This window comes from Diceros bicornis, chromosome 4 (genome assembly GCF_020826845.1).
Source record: "Diceros bicornis minor isolate mBicDic1 chromosome 4, mDicBic1.mat.cur, whole genome shotgun sequence".
Lineage (NCBI taxonomy): Eukaryota > Metazoa > Chordata > Mammalia > Perissodactyla > Rhinocerotidae > Diceros > Diceros bicornis.
In genome coordinates, this window is record NC_080743.1 from 52,516,006 (window position 1) to 52,534,952 (window position 18,947).

General features: G+C 37.2%; 1 protein-coding gene across 2 annotated transcripts in view; it reads right to left on the minus strand.

The window, feature by feature from the left end:
- Window positions 1–18,947, minus strand: part of FMO5 (flavin containing dimethylaniline monoxygenase 5) — a 56,665-nt gene that overhangs the window by 27,205 nt on the left and 10,513 nt on the right. Inside the window, exons 1-2 of one of the 2 annotated variants that reach the window (XM_058538959.1) lie at window positions 4,866–4,941; window positions 4,218–4,395 (exon numbers count right to left, since the gene is read on the minus strand). In XM_058538959.1, coding sequence (XP_058394942.1) covers window positions 4,218–4,352 — 135 coding nt within the window. In that variant the 5' untranslated portion in view covers window positions 4,353–4,395; window positions 4,866–4,941. Of the gene's footprint in view, window positions 1–4,217; window positions 4,396–4,865; window positions 4,942–18,947 lie in introns of those variants that run through there. The other variant, XM_058538958.1, reaches the window with a different exon arrangement.

An 18,947-nucleotide genomic window follows, 5' to 3' on the forward strand; every position in this document is an offset into this window, starting at 1 on the left:
AATGGCACTTTACCTCTAAAGTCTTCCTCCCCAAAACCCATAACCCCAGTCTAATCATGATAAAAACATCAGACAAATCCCAATTGAGGGACATTCTATAAAATACCTAGCTAGTAATCTTCAAAACTGTCAAGGTCATCAAAAACAAGGAAAGTCTGAGAAATTGTCACAGCCAAGGGGAGCCTGAGGAGACATGACAACTAAACGTAATGTGGTATCCTAGATGGATCCTGGGACAGGAAAAGGCCGTTAGGAAAAAACTGAGTAAATCTGAATAAAGTATGGACTTCAGTTAATAATAATATATCAATATCAGTTCATTATGACAAATATACTAATGTAAGATGTTAATAGGGGAGACTGGGTATGGGGTATACGAGAACTGTGTACTATCTTCCTAATAATTCTATAAATCTAAAACTGTTCTAAAATTAATAGTTTATTTAAACATGTTTGTACATAGCACATTTAAAAAAGATTAAATGAGTGGCAGGGTCATTTTGGAACTAAGATGTTTGTAGGGGCAGGGGTAGACACATTCCTAATTTCTTAATTTGATTTCATTCATTCATTCATTCAACAGATATTTCTAAAGTCCCTTTGTAATAAAAACACTATATTAGGTGCTAAAAATTACAAGTCTGCCCGTCTTCCAAAGATTCAAAATTTAGTACAGGTAGAGCCATGCTTTCCACAGCAGGTCTGTTGGGGTCACTGAGCTAAATGAATCACAGATCTTACCCCTATGACAATAGTCATAATTTATATTCTTTTTCGAGTCACTAACACAACAAAGTGTTATCTTGTGTTAACAAAAACCTTCAAGCCCTTGCAAACACCTGATTGGATCCTAGGTACTAGGGTTTATCATTATGTCAACCCGCTGCTTTATAAAAGAGAGTGGGAGCAGAGCAGTATTGGGTTAGTGAGTGGAAAAAGAAGCTTTTGTTTCCGGATTTTAAAATTTCCTACCATCAATGAATAAATCTGTCCTCTACAAATGTACCTTGATTGTATTTCCTGCCTAAGCACATGACTCACACATTTGAGTAGGAAGTGCACTTAAGAAAAGAGAGAGCAGAGGACCTAGGGTGGGGTAATTGGAACTGAAGAGATTGGAGGCAGTAGGAAGCACAGAAGGAGACAAATGACTCCCCTTCAGTAGGAGAAGTGAGGAGTGTGGACCCTCTGTTCCTCTGACAGACTCTCAGAATCCCCTGGGACAGAAGTTCGTTTAGGACTGTTGTTCTCAACCTTGTCTGCACATTGGAATCATCTAGAGAACTCTAAAAAATACTAACGCCTGGTCCCTACTCCCAGAGACCCTGTTTTAATTGCTCCTTGTCAAATGTGTAGACAAAGTTGAGATCTGCTGGTAAGAGGTAGTGTGCTGGCCCCAGAAAGCTCAGGGCACCAGAGTTTATCCCATCAACCTCAGAAGTCCTTTTGCCACACATCCTTAGGGAAACTGCAAAATGCCTGAGGGCAGTGGCAGGAGGTTATATAACTTTGTATCTCCATACCACTTGACATAGTCTGAGGGCCAGAAACGTTTATTTAATAGCTATTATTGATTTTATTTTAAAGATGCAATGTCATCCTCATTTATCACCTGGGAAAGGTGGGGTAAAAGTTATAGGTTAAAGGTCTCCATGTTGGCTGCACATTAGAAATAACTAGTAGAGAGATTTATTGGCACTCCAGGCCAGTAAACCCAGAATTTCAGGGAGGGACTGGCATCAATGTTTGTTAAAGTTCTCCAGGCGTTTCTTCCATGCAGCCAAAGCTGAGAATCACTACTCTATAGTTACCCTCTTTTAAGCGTTTTTGCATCCTTTCAGTGGTCTTTTTGTGGGGAGTGAGAGTTAATAAATTTAAGAATTTTTAAAAACCTATTCATCTAAGAGTGTTTATTAATTTCATATTTTAAATTAATTTATTAAATATGCCACATTTTACATTATATTGTATCCATATGGTATCTTTTTTTATATTAGGAAACTTTTTTTATATTACATATACACTTTAGAACTTTACTACTTGAATTGCACTTATTAGATCAGCAGCATCAACATCACTTAGTGGCTTATTAGAAATGGAGAATCTTGGCACCACCCCAGATTAATGAATTAGAATGTACATTTTAGCAAAATCTCCAGTGACTCGTATGCACATTAAAGTTTGAGAAGTACTGCTTTGGTAAGCTTTATGGATTTTAAAAATTCAGATTGACCAAAGAATATTAAAAATTATTTTACAGCATTAAATACTTATTAAATTGTCAGCATTTCATAGGGATTTATCATGTTTAAACTATTTCATTCATAAAATAATACTGGAAGATAAAAATCAAAATGATACATCTCACATTAGCACCTACTTTCCACTATCAGTCTGATCTAATATTAATGAGAGAGATCAAGAATTGATTGAAATTAATATCTTAAGAACTTAAATATAATTATTACTAGAAAGTATTCAGCAATAACAAGAAGGAGGCAAGTGGTGAATCCTACTCCTGTTTGGCAAGTGGAACAGAGAAAGAGGAATAGAGATAGGAAAATGCAAGTGATGGTATCTGAGAAGAAAAAAATATATACTGAATCCTTGGGACCTGCCACAAGAAAGAGAAAATGGAAGCCCTGAGTCCCCAGTGTCTTACTGGATACCTGGCAGCAATAGTGGAATTCCAAAGTGCTTGGGATAATCCTATATATGAAATCCCCAATGAATTTCAAAAAAGTTAGGGAGATAGGATGGGAGAGAGCAGAACTCCAAATAACAAGCAAAGGGGTAGTAGAGAAGCAGATGTAAAACACATTACATATGTAAAATATATTACATATGACATAATATATGTATGTATTAAAATATATATATAACATATAATATAATAGACACAGATGTGGTCTGTCTTAACAGAAGTCAGAGAGTTATGATGAAATATAGCTTATTTATTTTCAAGGAAGCAGTTTATAAGGTGTTGGAATTTTGCCAAGAGGATAATCAGAAAAAAACTCCAAGTTAAGTCTTTAACAGAGAACAAGTTTAAACCACTTTGGAGATAAAGGCCAGAAACCTCATAATAAGGTAGGATGGTGGACCCTCAACTGATTTCACGCCTGGTCAGTATTGCCAAACCTGGCTAGGATGCTTACCAAAGACACCAAATGCGTGGACCTCGCTCCAGGCCTGCTGAATAATAACTGATGTGTAGCACTTATTGTGCACCTGGCACTGTCATTAATAATTGACATAATTATTCACTCACTTAATCCCCACAATAACTCCACGAAGTGGGTATTATTATTATCTCCTTAAAGATAAAGAAACAGAGGTGTAATGATTTTCCCCAAGGTCACACTGCTAGTAGAAGCAGTTACAGGATTTGAACTCAAACTGTGCACTTGACCTCTACACTGTGTTGTGGCTGGATTTCAAAAGCATAATTTTCTGTTGATTACTAAACACTAATTAACAACCTTTTTAGCCCATGCTCGAGACTGATTATGACAGAGATGGGCGGGGGGGGGGGGGGACTGCTAAGGTGTATCCACTCTAGATCTGAATAAAGACTATTGTCAAATAGTGTTAGTCCCCAAAGATAGAGCTAAGATGCAAAAGGACTGTGCTACTGCTCAACTAAGGAATGCTATGAAGCCACTTCATAAGTAGCTGGTCAACAGTGTTAGTTTTTATAAATATGAAACACATCTGGACACCTTAATTATCTAAAGTGAACCAGAATTAAAAGAAAAAAATAATAAGAGAAGATTGAAAAGGGAGATTCCTGGAAGGAGTCGTAAGCAGGTGTTCTAGATCACTTACCTATTAATGCAGACCAGGAGCAACCCACCACTCAATTTTCTAACCACCTTACATTTTCTAATGTTTGTTACATGCCCTCCAACCCCCACCCCAAGATCGTTACCCTCTTCTGGATAGCAGCAAAATTCATTAACTGAAAATGATCTCTGTGCCATTTTCACAGACATCAGTAAAGAAAAACAAGTGATACCTGTGTCCAATTTTGCTGCCAGCCTAGAGAAAGAAGAACCTGCGTAGAACCTGAGGTGATGGCTGCTGAGAGGTCAGCAAGCTGAATTCTAGCATGTTTAATCACTGTCAAGCCCGTCATATTTCCTGAGACGAGATAAAATATCTCATGCACCTAGTTGCGGTGAGGGTTCCAAGTATTAAGGAACCAGGAGATTTACCTGGAACCTCCAGAGCCCTCCGATGTCATCAGTCCTTTCAAAGCAGATGGGCTCCAAGCCTTCTTCCAGGCAGCACTTGATAGACGAGAGCCCGCTCACACCTGCCCCAATCACAGCAATTCTTTTCTTGGTCATCGTTTCCAGAGATCTTCACCGGGCTGGGTCACTGTAACCCGTCCTAAAGAAAGGATGACAAAGACAGAAAGCACACATCAGTTAACGCTTTTCAACGAAGACCTTGGCCATAGCATCCAAATAAATGCTGCAACAACAGGTGCCTTTGGGGAAGCCCGAGTGTGCTGTCCTCTTAGCCTTAAGGAAGCGCTACGCCAGCCACAGGAGAGCCCTGGGCCTGAAAGACGCAGAGCCTAGACCCAGAGCTGAGAGCTCTGCTGTGCTACCAGACCTCACTGCCTTTCCTGCAGCACCGAAGCACCCAGCAGATCCTTCAGCTGCGAGCTGGAGGCTACTCTGCACTTGCAAAGAAATCTAGAGCAACCAAGTGCAAACATCAGCCAGTAGGACGGGGCTGCTCCACTCCACCTCCTTTCAGCCAACACCCCGCCCACTCAGCGGCAAGCACTCCCTTCCCCATCGGGAATAAAACTCGGGCCAAACTTATTTTGGGTAGAAAAAAATTAACCCTACAGCCTATCTATTTTCCCGCTGCAGTTGCCCTAACTCTCAGCTACTCTCTCTGGAGACTGAGCGGCCTGTGTCTCTATCCCTCCCCACCCACTTTTAACTTCCTGGTGTTTCTTTAAAGTGACAAACTCCTACTGGTGAAGTGAAACTTGTCAACAACCCCAAAGCAAGTCCTGCTACAAAAGCATAAGCGAAGAACACCCACCTTTCGGGACATCTGTGAAAATAGACCCTGGCCTCTTCTTCCACTTCCCCACCACAGCCCCCACCTCACAGTTTGGATCTTTGGTTCTAGGTTACTGGTAGAAATTTATTTCAATGGAGATTCCTCCAAAAATTAAGGATAGAACTACCATATGATCCAGCTATTCCACTCCTGGGTGTTTATCCAAAGAACTTGAAAACACCAGTGCCAAGATACATGCACCTCTGTGTTCATTGCAGCATTATTCACAATAGCCAAGACTTGGAAGCAAGCTAAGTGCCCATCAAGGGAGGAATGGATAAGGAAGATGTGGTATATATACACAATGGAATACTACTCAGCCATAAGAAACGATGAAATCCAGCCATTTGTGACAACATGGATGGACACTGAGGGTATTATGCAAAGTGAAATAAGTCAGAGGGCGAAAGTCAAGTACCGTATGATCTCACTCATTAAGTAGTAGATAATAACAACAACAAACAAACACATAGAGACAGAGATTGGATTGGTGGTTACCAGAGGGGAAGAGGGGAGGGAGGAGGGCGAAAGGGATAGTTCGGCACATGTGTGTGGTGATGGGTTGTAATTAGTATTTTGGTGGTGAACATGATGTAATCTATGCAGAAATAGAAGTATAATGATGTACACCTGAAATTTATACAATGTTATAAACCAATGTTACTGCAATAAACAAAAAATTTAAAAAAAAAAGAAATTTACTTTAAAATACCTATGCACTGAGCTAGGTGCTGGGGTATGGTGAGGAATGGATTACGTTCCCTACTTAGAGGAGATTACAGTTTAATGAAGAAAACCAAAAGACAAACAGGTAACTTCAATAAAATAAAAATACTTTTTAGGGGCCGGCCGGTGGCGCAAGCTGTTAAGTGCAGGTGCTCTGCTGCCGCTGCCGAGGTGTTTCGCCGGTTTGGATCCCGGGAGCGCACGGATGCACTGCTTGTCGAGCCATGCTGTGGCGGCGTCCCATATAAAGTAGAGAAAGATGGGCACGGATGTTAGCTCAGGGCCAGTCTTCCTCAGAAAAAAGAGGAGGATTGGCAGCAGATGATAGCTCAGGGCTGATCTTCCTCACAAAAAAATAAAAAATACTTTTTAATAGTGCTTTCTCTCACACAATTACATGTGTTAAGTAGAAAGACAAAATATCCATAACATAAAATGTAACTTAAAATTTTCAAATATAAAATCATTGGCAGAAAAGGCCAGTGTAACAGACATAGTACTTCACACACTGAGTCAGAATCAGGGCCTATCCAACCCAGAAGTCTATTGTGACAGACGTAAAAAGTGGGAGAGGTAGCTTGTGGGTGATGCCATCCATCTTTGTTTACCTTCTACCACTCCCTGAGTCAACTTTGCGCAAGATGATTCGATGCCAATAATGCCAGGCCTGCGTTTTGACATACTGGCTTCACCCTAAAAGACTGACCTTCACAGGCCAATGATTATCATTTCTCAACAGCTTACCTTGGATGGTTCAAAAGGCTTAATGGGAATGGACCCACATGTAATCCTCTCAGCAACCCCATGAGGCAGGTACTATCATCACCCCAATTTTGCAAGTAAATGGAAAGGCAAGGAGGTAAACCAGGCAGTCTGGCTTCAGGCCTGGGCTTTCAATTGCTATATATAATACTACTCCTTTATGAGGATATTTTTACTTCTTATTTAGCCACAAGTCCTTCTTCCGTTTCTCATCTCTCTATTACATCCCTTTTCTTTTTGCCTAACTCCTGCCTTTACATTTTACACTTTAGTTGAATTGCTTTTAGCTGAGCTATAGCTTGCCTTATTTCAACCACTTTAAAATGTTTAAAAATCATTTGACTCCATCAGGAAGATGCGTGCTCAATATATGGTCTGAATTCTATGAAAATATAGTAAACACACACTCAGTGGGGAACATATGACATCAACATATCCTAATGGGAGAATAAAGGGGAAGAGGCTCAAGGATGGAGTTTTATATATATTTTTCAGTAATTAAAAACATGTTTTTGCTTTTTGATGTGATTCTTATTTATTAAAATGTCATTAATCTCTCAATAGTCACATCAAGATGACCTAATCAAAAAGTTCTTATTAAAAAAAGCTGCTGTTTACTTTTGCTCTGGATTATCTTCTCACTTTGCTCCAGAAATCCTTTATTTAACTAGTGTCCTCACAGATTACCAGCAAATAGAATGCTTTTGGTCACCAAATATCTTTCCTTCTGTCTAATGCTACTTTCTCCTAGAAAGAAAAAGCAGGATTTTCTTCAGTTACCTAAATGTATCTCCCTTGAGATTTCAGAAAAATTAGCTTCTCATTCTATTCCTACCCAAGATTTATGGTAGTGAAAGGGCCAAGGGACACTTAAGAACAAGAACATCTCATATAATGATCCTGTTTCTATTAGACCATGGTTTATTGGATATTGGAGAACTTAAATGACTTCCTTTCAGTTAATGAGTTGCTGGACCACAAGGCGCCACATCTTTTTTTTTTTTTTTAATCTTTTCCGCCCCCCTCCCCCAAAGCCCCAGTAGATAGTTGTACATCATAGTTTCACATCCTTCCAGTTGCTGTACGTGGGACTCGGCCCCAGCATGGCCGGAGAAGCAGTGCATCGGTGCGCGCCCGGGATCCAAACCCGGCCCGCCAGCAGTGGAGCGTGCACACCTAACCGCTAAGCCACGGGGCCGGCCCAAGGAGCCACATCTGAATCTGAGGGAGACCACTGCAAGTCACCTAGAGATCTCAGAACTTGAGCTGGGTGTAGTAACTCGATGGGATTTGGAGTTGTTTCCCTTGGCATGGGAATGACTATATCAGGAGAAGGATGAACATCTGTTGCCAGTCTTCCTCTTTTTTTCCTTTTTTTTCTCCCCGAAGTCCTAGTACATAGTTGTGTATCTTAGTTGTGCGTCCTTCTAGTTCTTCTATGTGGGATGCCGCCTCAGCATGGCTTGATGAGTGGTGAGTAGGTCTGCACCCAGTATCTGAACCGGCGAACCCTGGGCCGCTGCCAAAGCAGAGCACACGAACTTAACCGCTATGCCACCAGGCAGGCCCCTTGTGTTGTTTTTAAATTACTTGTAAAATATTTTGAAACTTGCCTCAAATTTTCCCTTTTTAGGCTAACTGCCAATTTGCAACTGAGTCAGTTTCTTCATTGGGCTGTAGCAATACATGCAAATTAATATACAGGCTCAACTCAGTTATCCTATTGGGAAAGAGCAATAATACAAGTGATTGATAACAGTAACTAGTGCCAAGGTAATATATATGAGGCTTTTGACGGACTGTGTGTGTGTGCATGTGTGTGCATGTATGATTATGTTTACAGAGGAGTTTCTGCAAAGGTCTAACCCAGAAGGAGCATAGCCTCACCTCTACTCAGATGTTCTCCCATTTTCTAATTCTTTGTGTTGTCTGCATTTTGCTTACATTCATTCAACTAATATTGCCCTTTGGAGGCCACTTCTTTTAAGATGGCAGCTTTATACGATAGAAGGAGCTTGGATCTTGTTTGAAGGAGAACTGCAAAGCAAAGCTGCCTGACAAGCTTGGGACTGTGACATGAGTAAGAAATATACTTTCGTTGAATTAACATGTGGAGATTTATTTGTTACCGTAGTAAAGCCTGTATCAGTCAATCCTAACTAGTGCAGCAGTTACTTACAGCATAGCATCTATTCTATGCCTGCTACGTGCTAGGTATTTTGTTAGGCACAGAGGAGGGAGGGAGAAGGCATGTGGAAAGGAAATGAAGAGATAAATCACGGGCGTTATGTAGGCTGAAAGCACGGCCCCCAAAGAAATCCATGTTCTAATCCAAAGAACCTGTGAATTTTACCTTACGTGGCAAAAGGGACTTGGCAGATACAATTAAAGTAAGGATCTTCAGATCGGGAGATTTTCCTGGATTATCCGGGTGGACCTATTGTAATCACAAACATCCTTATAAAAGGGAGAGTGAGGGAGATTTGACTGTAGAGACAGTCAAACAAGTGAAGCAAGATGCTATGCTGCTGGCTTGAAGAGGGAGGAAGGGTTCTAGGAACCTAGGAATGCAGCTCTGGAAGCTGGAAAAGGCAAGGAAACAGGTTCTCCCCTAGAACCTCCGGAGGGAGCACAGCCCTGCAGACACTGTGATTTTAGCCCAGAGAAACCCATTTGGACTTCTCATCTCCAGAAATGTAAGAGAATAAATTCGTATTGTTTTAAGTCACTAAGTTTGTGGTAATTTGTTAGAGCAGCCACAAGAAGCTAATACAGATATGATAAGCACTTGCACAAAATGAGGATACAGGGATTTGTTCAAAAGTAAGCTAATCTGAAAGATAAATTCTATGAATCAGCTTATTTGAGATGAAATGTCAGTCAAGCAGCCATGCTGATTGTGCTTCCTGTGGGTCCAATGCTGCATGCCATGCTCTCACACACAAAAACAAGCAATGGAAGAAACTGCCCTTCATGATTTTCAAAGATGATTGGAAACCCAAAATACAAACCCATTAAAAAGATTTAAAGACACTTAAAAAACCATAAAAAACAAGAGGAAAATCTCCGATGAGAAATGATTGAGTTCTAAAAAGTTAGTTTTAATCAATTGTTGAACATCAAAATACGTTTTCCCATAGAAACAATGTCGTATTCTGTGGTTAGGTCACCAGAAGTCATAAAAACCTATTGAATATTTAAAATAGCACAAAAGAAAATAAATTCAAGTTAAAATCCTGGATGACTAGAGAATGAAAGTTTTGTGGATGGCTCTGACTCATTCACATATGAGAATAACACTCATATCCGATGAGTCTCTGGGGGCTCTTGTCCTCCCATTCTCTCCTCAGGCAAAGGGTCCTTCTGGCATGCACATCAGAGACAGCCAAGACTTGGACTAGGGTGGGGAGAGTGGAGATCATGAGAAGTAGATGATTCTGGGTGTGGTTCAGAGGTAGAATAATGGATATGGAGCAGCGGTGTCATACAGAGAGTTTTCTTGTGCACTTTCCCAGCCAATACCTACCTCCAGAGGTAAGAATTATTATTTATATCACTATATGTTATTTTTGTTTCTTTTTTTATTATTGAGGTATAATTGACATAACGTTATATTAGTTTCAGGTGTACAACATAATAATTCAATATATTTGTATATATTGTGATATGATCAACACAATAAATCTAGTTAAAATCTGGTAGTTTTGTTTGTTCTTGAACTTCATATAAACAGAATTATGTTTGAACTTATTAATATGAACTTCATGTAAACAGTATGTACACTCTCTGCTTGGAATCATTGTACAACTTAATGTTTTTAAGATTTATCCGGGAAGTTGCATGTATCAGTAGTTTGCTCTTTTTTATTGTTTGAATATACAACTTGTTTATCCCTTCTCCTATTGATGAGTATTTGGGTTATATCCACTTTTTGATATTATAGAGAAAGCTTTTTATTCTTGTACAAGTCTTTTTTGTGGATGTATGCTCTCATTTTTCTTGCGTGCCTAAGAGTGGAATTGCTGGGTGATAGGGTAGGTATACGTTTAACTTAGTTGAAACTGCCAAAAGGTTTTCAACAGAGGTTGTACCATTTTACACACCCACCAGCAATATATGAAAGTTCCAGTAGCTCCATAGCCTCTCAACCCTTGGTAGTGGTAGCCATCGTTGTGGGTGTGTGTTATATTCTTATGCTATTTTTTAAATTTCCCTTGATGACTAATGATGTTGAACCTCTTTTCACTTAATTTCTTGGCCATTTATATATCTTTTTTGCAAAGTGTTTGTGAAAATCTTTTGCCCATTTTTTTAAAGCTTGGTTGTCTCTTATTATGATTTGTGAGAATTCTTTATATAACCTAGTTACAAATCCTTTGCAGATATATGTATTTCAAATATTTTCTTCCAGTCTATGACTTAAATTTTCACTTTCTTAATTGTCTTTTGATGAGTGGAAGTTTTAAATTTTGATGAATTCTGCTTTATCATTTTTTCCTTGATGGTTAGTACTTTTTACTCTTAAGAAATCTTTGCCTACCCCAAGCTCATATAGTCTCCTGTGTTTCTAGCTAGATTTATCATTTTAGTTTTCACATTTAGATTTATGATCCATTTAAAATTAGCTTTTATGACTGATGTGAGTGTAAAGGTCAAGGTTCATTTTTTTCTATCTGGGTATTGCGTTCTTCCAACCTTCCAGACCTTTCTTTCTCCTTGAATTGCATTGGTGTCTTTGTCATTGGTCAAGTAACCATACATGTATGAGCCTATATCTGGACTCTATTGTGTTCCATTGATCTATTTGTTTATCCTTATGCCTATACCATACTGTATTAGTTACTTATCTTTATAGCAAAATTTGAAAACAGTATAAATCCTCCATCTTTGTGCTTATTTTAAAGATGGTTTGACTATTCTAGGTTTTTTTGCAATTACATATCAATTTTAAAATTAGCCTGTCAATTTCTACCAAAAAAGCCCCTGGGATTTCAATTAGGATTGCATTGAATGTATAGACCAATTTGAGGAGAACTGACATCTTTATTTTTTTGGTGAGGAAGATCAGCCCTGAGCTAACATCCATGCCAATCCTACTCTTTTTGCTGAGGAAGACTGGCCCTGGGCAACATCTGTGCCTATCTTCCTCCACTTTATACCGGACGCCGTCACAGCACGGCCTGACAAGCGGTGCATCAGTGCGTGCCTGGGATCCGAACTCCAGCCATCAGCAGTGGAGCGCTCGCACTTAACTGCTGCGCCACGGAGCCGGCCAGAGAACTGACATCTTAACAATTAAATTTTTCAATCTGTGAAATAGACTATTTCTCCTTTTATTAGATCTTTGATTTTTCTGTGTTGTCATATTTTTCAGTGTAGAATCTTGCACATTTTATTTAGTCATTGTGTATTTTATTTTTTAAATCCTATAAGTGGTGGTGTTTTTACATTTTCATTTTCCAATTGTTTGTTGCAAGTATAAAGAAATACAATTGATATTTTTATATTGACTTTGTATTACATGGCATCGCTAAATTCACTTATTACTTCCAGTAGTTTGTAGATGTCTTGAATATTCTATGTACACAATCACGTCATTTATGAATAGAAGTAGTTTTACTATTTCCTTTCCAATTTTTAGATTTTTAATCCAACACAATGCTGAATAGAAGTGGTAACAGACATCCTTGTCTTGTTAGGGGGAAGCATTCACTATTTCACCATTAAGTGTGATGTTATTTGTATGTTTTAGGTAAATAATCTTGTCAAATTGAAGTTTCTCTCTATTCTTAGTCAATTAAGAATTTTTATTATAAATGAGTGTTGAATTTTATAAAATGCTTTTTCTGTATCTTTTAAGAAGATTATATTGTTAAAATTTTACTGAATGATTTTTTTAATGTTAAGCTATGTCTTTCTAGAATAAATTCACATGACTATGATGTGTATATAACACTGTATTTGATTAATATTCCATTTATAATTTTTTTCCATCTATATTCTTAAGCGATATTGCTCTGTAATTTTTTTTTCTTGTAATGTCCTTGACAGATTTTGGTATTAAGGTTATGCTGGGCTCTCTGAAAAATTTTGCATAGAATTGTTAATCTTTCTCCTTAAAAGTTTGGTAGCATTTGCCAGTGTAGCCATCTGGATGTGGTATTTTTGTTATTGGAATGTTTTAAATCATAGATTTAATTTCATTTAAAAATATAAGGTTATTCAAAATATTTTTCTCATTTTTTGCCAGTTCTGTAAGTTGTGTTTTTCTAGAAAGTTGCTCATTTCATCCAAGTCATCAAATTTATTGGCATAAATTTATTCATGACATCTTCATGTTATTCTTTTAATCTGTGTAGCATCTATAGCGATGCTGCCTCTCTCATTCCTGATATTAGGTATTTCTGTTTTCTCTCTCACTCTTTTTTCCCCTTGATCAATTTTGTCAATTTTACTAATCTTTTCAAAGAACCATCTTTTGTCGTCATTGACTTTCTCCATTTTATATTTTATTAACTTCTGATTTTATGTTTATTATTCCCTTCTTTTTACCTTCTTTTTTTTCTAGCTAGTTTAGATAGATAATTAATTCATCAAATTTTCATCTGAGAACTACTATAGCTGCATCCCACAAATTTTGATATGTTGAATTTTCATTACTGTTACTTCCACAATATTTTCTAATTTCTATTGTAATTTCATGTTTGATGAATGGGTTATTTAGAAGTAAGTTACTTAATTTCCAAATAATTTGGTATTTTCTAGATATCTTATTATTACTGATTGCTAGTTTAATTTTGTTGTGGTTAGAGAACATATTTTGTATGATTTAATCCTTTGAAATTGATTACTAATTTTATGGCTCAGCATATGATATATTTTGTTCAACATTCCATATGCACTTCAAAAGGCTGTGTAACCTGCAGCTGTTGAGTATAGTGTTCTACAGGTGTCAATTAGGTTAAGTTGCTTGGTATTGCTGCTCAAATGTTTTATATCCTTACTAATGTTTTTCTGCCTGTTCTATTGATTACCAAGAAGGTATGTTAAAATCTCCAACTATCACTCTAGATTTCTCTTTCTCATAAAATTCTATCAATTGTTTACATCATAAATTTTGAGGTTATATAATTGGGTGCATACACATTTAGGATTATGTCTTCCTCCCATGGAATTGATCTTCTAATTATTATGAATTTCCTTATTTTTTCTCTATTCTTCCTTAAATTTACTTTGACAGTTATTAATATAGACACATCATTTTTCTTATGGTTACTGTTTGCACGGAATATCTTTTCCCATTGTTTTACTTCCTATTACTTATATTTAAATCAATTACTTATATTTAAAGTGTGTCTCTTGTAGGCAGGGTATTGTTGGGTCTCTCTCTTTTTTTTTTTGGTGAGGAATATTGGCCCTGTTGCCAATCTTCCTCTTTTTGCCGCCACAGCATGGCTCAATGAGTAGTGTATAGATCTGCGCCCGGGATCCGAACTGCAAACCCAGGCCACTGAAGCAGATGGCGCAAACTTAACCACTATGCCACTGGGCTGGCCCCACTGTTGGGTCTTTTTTAAAAATAGTCTGACAATCTTTTTCTTTTAAAGACTGATTAGTCCATTTAAATTTATTGTGATTACTGATCTGGTTAGCTTTAAGTACACCATATTTTCAAATTTGTTCCATCTGTTCTTGTTTCTTTGTTCCTCCTTTCTTGCTTTCTTTCAGATTAATCAAGTATGTTTTAGTTCTCCATTTTTCCTCTTTTATTGTCCTTTTAGATATATTTCTTGTATTTTTAGTGGTTATCCTAATGATTACAGTATGCATCCTTAATTTATTACTATCTATCTTGAATTAGTATTTAACTGCTCCATAAACAATGTAAGAGCCTTACAACAGTATAATTATAATTTTATTTCCCCTGAATTTTGTGTTATTATTGTCATACATTTTACTTCAACATATTATAAACCCTCTAATACATTGATAGTATTATTTTAAACAGCATATAGTTTTTTAAAAAGAGTTTGAAATGAAAATTTTAAAAATACCATTTACATCACACCAAACTATCAAATTCCTGAGAATAAATCTAACAAAAGATGTACAAGTCCTCTATGCAGAAAGTGGAGGAAAAAATATTGTAAGAAATTAAAGAGACCTAAATTAATGGAGTGAGATACCAAATTTATGAGTTATAAGAGTCAATATTGTAAAGATGTCACTTGACTGCAATTTAGTCTTCAGATTCAATGCAATGCCAATCAAAATCTCAACATGTAGGAGTGTGTGTGTGTGTGTGTGTTTGTGCATGTGTGTGAAGCTGATTTTAAAATCTTAGCCAAGACACCTGAAAAAGAACAAGGCTCACCAAAGAAGATATACAGATGGCAAATAAGCATATGACAAGATATTCCACATTTGTCATCAGATAAATGCAAATTAAAATGACAATGAAATAACACTACATACCTATTAGAAGGGTCAAAATCCAGAACACTGATGACACCAAATGCTGGTGAGACTGTGGAGCAACAGGAACTCTCATTCATTGCTGATGGGAAGGCAAAATGGTACAGCCACTTTGGAAAACAGTTGGCAGTTTCTTACACTATACACACTCTTACCATACATCCAGCAATCATGATTCTTGGTATTTACCCAAAGTAGTTGAAAATGAATGTCCACACAAAAACTGCACATGGATTTTTTTCTTCCCATCTTAACTGACGTATAATTAACAAACAAAACTATATATATTTAAAGTGCACAGCATAATGATTTTCTATATGTACGTATTATGAAATCATTACCACAATCAAGTTAACACACCTGTCACTTCATATAGTTAACTTTTGTGTGTGCGTGTCTGTGTGATGAGAACGCTTAAGATTTACTCCCTTAGCAAATTTCAAGTATCCAATACAGTATTATTAACTATATTCACCATGCTGTACATTAGATCCTTGGAACTTATTCATTTTATAATTAAAAGCTTATATCCTTTGACCAACATCTCCTCATTTCCTACACCTTCTAGAACCTGGTAACCACCATTCTACTCTCTGCTTCTGTGTGTTCAACTTTTTTTTTTTAATATTCCACATATAAATAATATCATACAGTATTTGTCTTTCCCTGACTTATTTCACTTAGCATAATGCCTTCTAGGTTCATCCATGTTGTCACAAATGACAGGATTTCCTTCTTTTTTATGGCTGAATAATATTATATTGTATGTATATATACCACAGTTCATTTACCTATCTGTTGAAAGACACTCAGGTTGTTTCCATGTCTTGACTATTGGTGAATAATGCTGCAATGAACATGGGAGTACAGATATCTCTTTGAGATCCTGATTTCGCTTCCTTCAGATATATACCCACAAGTGGGATTTCTGGATGATATCATAGTTCTATTTTTGATTTCATTTTCCATAATGGTTGTACGAATTTACATCCCCACCAACAATGTACAAGAGTTCCCTTTCTTCCACACCCTTGCCAACATTTATCTCTCATCTTTTGATAATAGCCATTCTAACAGGTGTGAGGTGATATCTCATTGTGGTTTTGATTTGCATTTTCCTGGTGATATAGATGTTGAGCATCTTTTCATGTACCTGTTGGCCATTTGTATATCTTCTTTGGAAAAATTCTATTCAGGTTCTTTGCCCATTTTTTAATTGGATTATTTGTTTTCTTGCTATTGAGTTGCATGAGTTACTAATGCATTTTAGATATTAACCCATTATCAGATATATAGTTTGCAAATATTTTCTCCCATTGCATAGGTTTCCATTTCATCTTTTTGATTGTTTGCTTTGCAGAAGCTTTTTAGTTTGATGAAGTCCCACTTGTTTATTTTTGCTTTTGTTGCTTTTGCATTTGGTGTCATCCAAAAAAATCATTGCCGAGATCCATGTCAAGGAGCGTCTCTCTATGCTTTCTTGTAAGAGTTTTATGGTTTCAGGTCTTAGATTTCAGTCTTTAATCTATCTCGAGTTAGTTTTTGTGACCGATATAAGACAGGGGTCTAATTTCATTCTTTTTTTTTTTTTAATTTTATTTATTTATTTTCCCCCAAAGCCCCAGTAGATAGTTGTACATCATAGTTTCACATCCTTCTAGTTGCTGTACATGGGACGTGGCCTCAGCATGGCCGGAGAAGTGGTGCGTCGGTGCGCGCCCAGGATCCGAACCCGAGCCGCCAGCAGCAGAGCGCGCCCACTTAACCGCTAAGCCACGGGCCGGCCCCAATTTCATTCTTTTGCATGTGGATGTACAGTTTTCCCAACACCATTCATTGAAGAGACTATCCTTTTCCCATTTTGTGTTCTTGGCACCCTTGTCAAAGATTAGTTGACTATATGTATATGTGTGGGTTTATTTCTGGGCTCTCTATTCTGTTCCATTGGTCTATGTGTCTGTTTTTATGCCGGTGCATTAGAGTTTTGATTACTATAACTTTGTCATGTAGTTTGAAATCTGGAAGTATAATGCCTCCAGCTTTGTTGTTTTTTCTCAAGATTGTTTTGGCTAGTTGAAGTCTTTTGTGGACAGAGAGGTTTATAGCAGCGTTATTCATAATTGCCCACATTTGAAGGCAACCAAGATGTCTTTCAGTAGGCAAATGGGCAAATAAACTGTGGTACATGTGGACAGTGGAATATTATTCAGTGTTAAGAAGAAATGAGCTACCAAGCCATGAAAAGACATGGAGAAAACTTAAATGCATATTACTAAGTGAAAGAAAATAAAATGAAAAGGCTGCTGTGATGGTTAATTTTATGTGTCAACTTGACTGGGCTATGGAATGCTCAGGTAGCTGGTAAAACATTATTTCTGAGTGTGTCTGTAAGGGTGTTTCCAGAAGAGATTAGCATTTGAATTTATAGACTGAGTAAAGAAGATCACCCTCACCAATGTGGGGGGGCATTATCAAATCCATTGAGGGCATGTATAGAACAAAAAGGGTGAATTTGTTCTCTACTTCAGCTTCTACTTCAGAAGACATCCATCTTCTCTTGCCCTCCAACATGCCCACTCCTGGTTCTTGTGCCTTTGGACTTGGACGGAGACCTAAACCATTGGCTTCCCTAAAGCATTTCTCAGTCTTTCAAATTTGGATTGGAACTACATGACTGGCTTTCCTGTGCCTCCAGCTGGCAGATGGCAGATCATTGGATTTCTCAGCTTGCGTAATCAGTGAGCTAATCCCTCATAATAAATCTCTTTCTATATATCTATATATATATATTGCATTAGTTCTGTTTCTCTGGAGAACCCTGACTAACTCAGCTATATTCTGGAAAAGGCAGAACTATGGAGACAGTATTATGGTCAGTGGTTGCCAGGGATTAGAGGGGAAGAGGATGAATAGGTGGAGCGCAGAAGATTCTCAGGGTAGTGACAATACTCAATATGATACTATAATGATGGATACATGTCATTATACATTTGTTCAAGCCCATGGAATGTACAACACTGAGAGTGAGCCCTAATGTAAATTATGGACTTTGGTGATAATGATGTGTCAATGTAGGTTCCGTGATTATAACAAATGTACCACTCTGGTGGAGGATGTTGATAATGGGGGAGGCTATGCATATGTAGGGGCTGGGAGTATATGAGAAATCTCTGTACCTTCCTCTCAGTGTAGCTGTGAACCTAAAACTGCTCTAAAAAAATTTTTTTTAATGGAATTAAAAAAAAGTTTTTAATAAATTTCTCTTCATAAAAAAAAAGCAAGGTGAAAAACTTGTTATACTAAGCTAGAATTGTGTTGTATTGGTGTAAGAATAGTCAAATAGATGAATAGGACACTATAGAGAACCCAGAAATTGGTCCAGGTACATAACAATATTTGATTTATGATGACGTTGTCACTGCAAAGCAGTGGGAGAAATAGCTTTTTAATAAATGGTGCTAGGTGGAAAAAAACCACTAAACTTGATTCTTAATATCCCACATAAAATTTAATTCCAGTTTGATTATAAATGTACTGGAAGTCCTGGACAGTGTAATAAGATAAGATAAAGAAATAAGAGGTATTCAGATTGGAAAGGAAGAAATAAAACTATCCCTATTGGCAGAGAACACATTTGTCCATATAGAGGATTCCAAGGAACCTACACAAAAAGCTACTGGAACTAATAAGTGATTTAGCAAGGTCACAGTATACAAGGTCAACATACAAAAATCATCTTGCATTTCTACACACTAGCAATAAACAATTGGAATCCAAAAGTTAAAAACAGTACCACTTATAATAGCTCTTCAGAAATGAAACACTAAGTATAATCACAATAGGATATGTAAGATCCGTATTTTGAAAATTAAAAAATGCTGATGAAAGAAACCTAA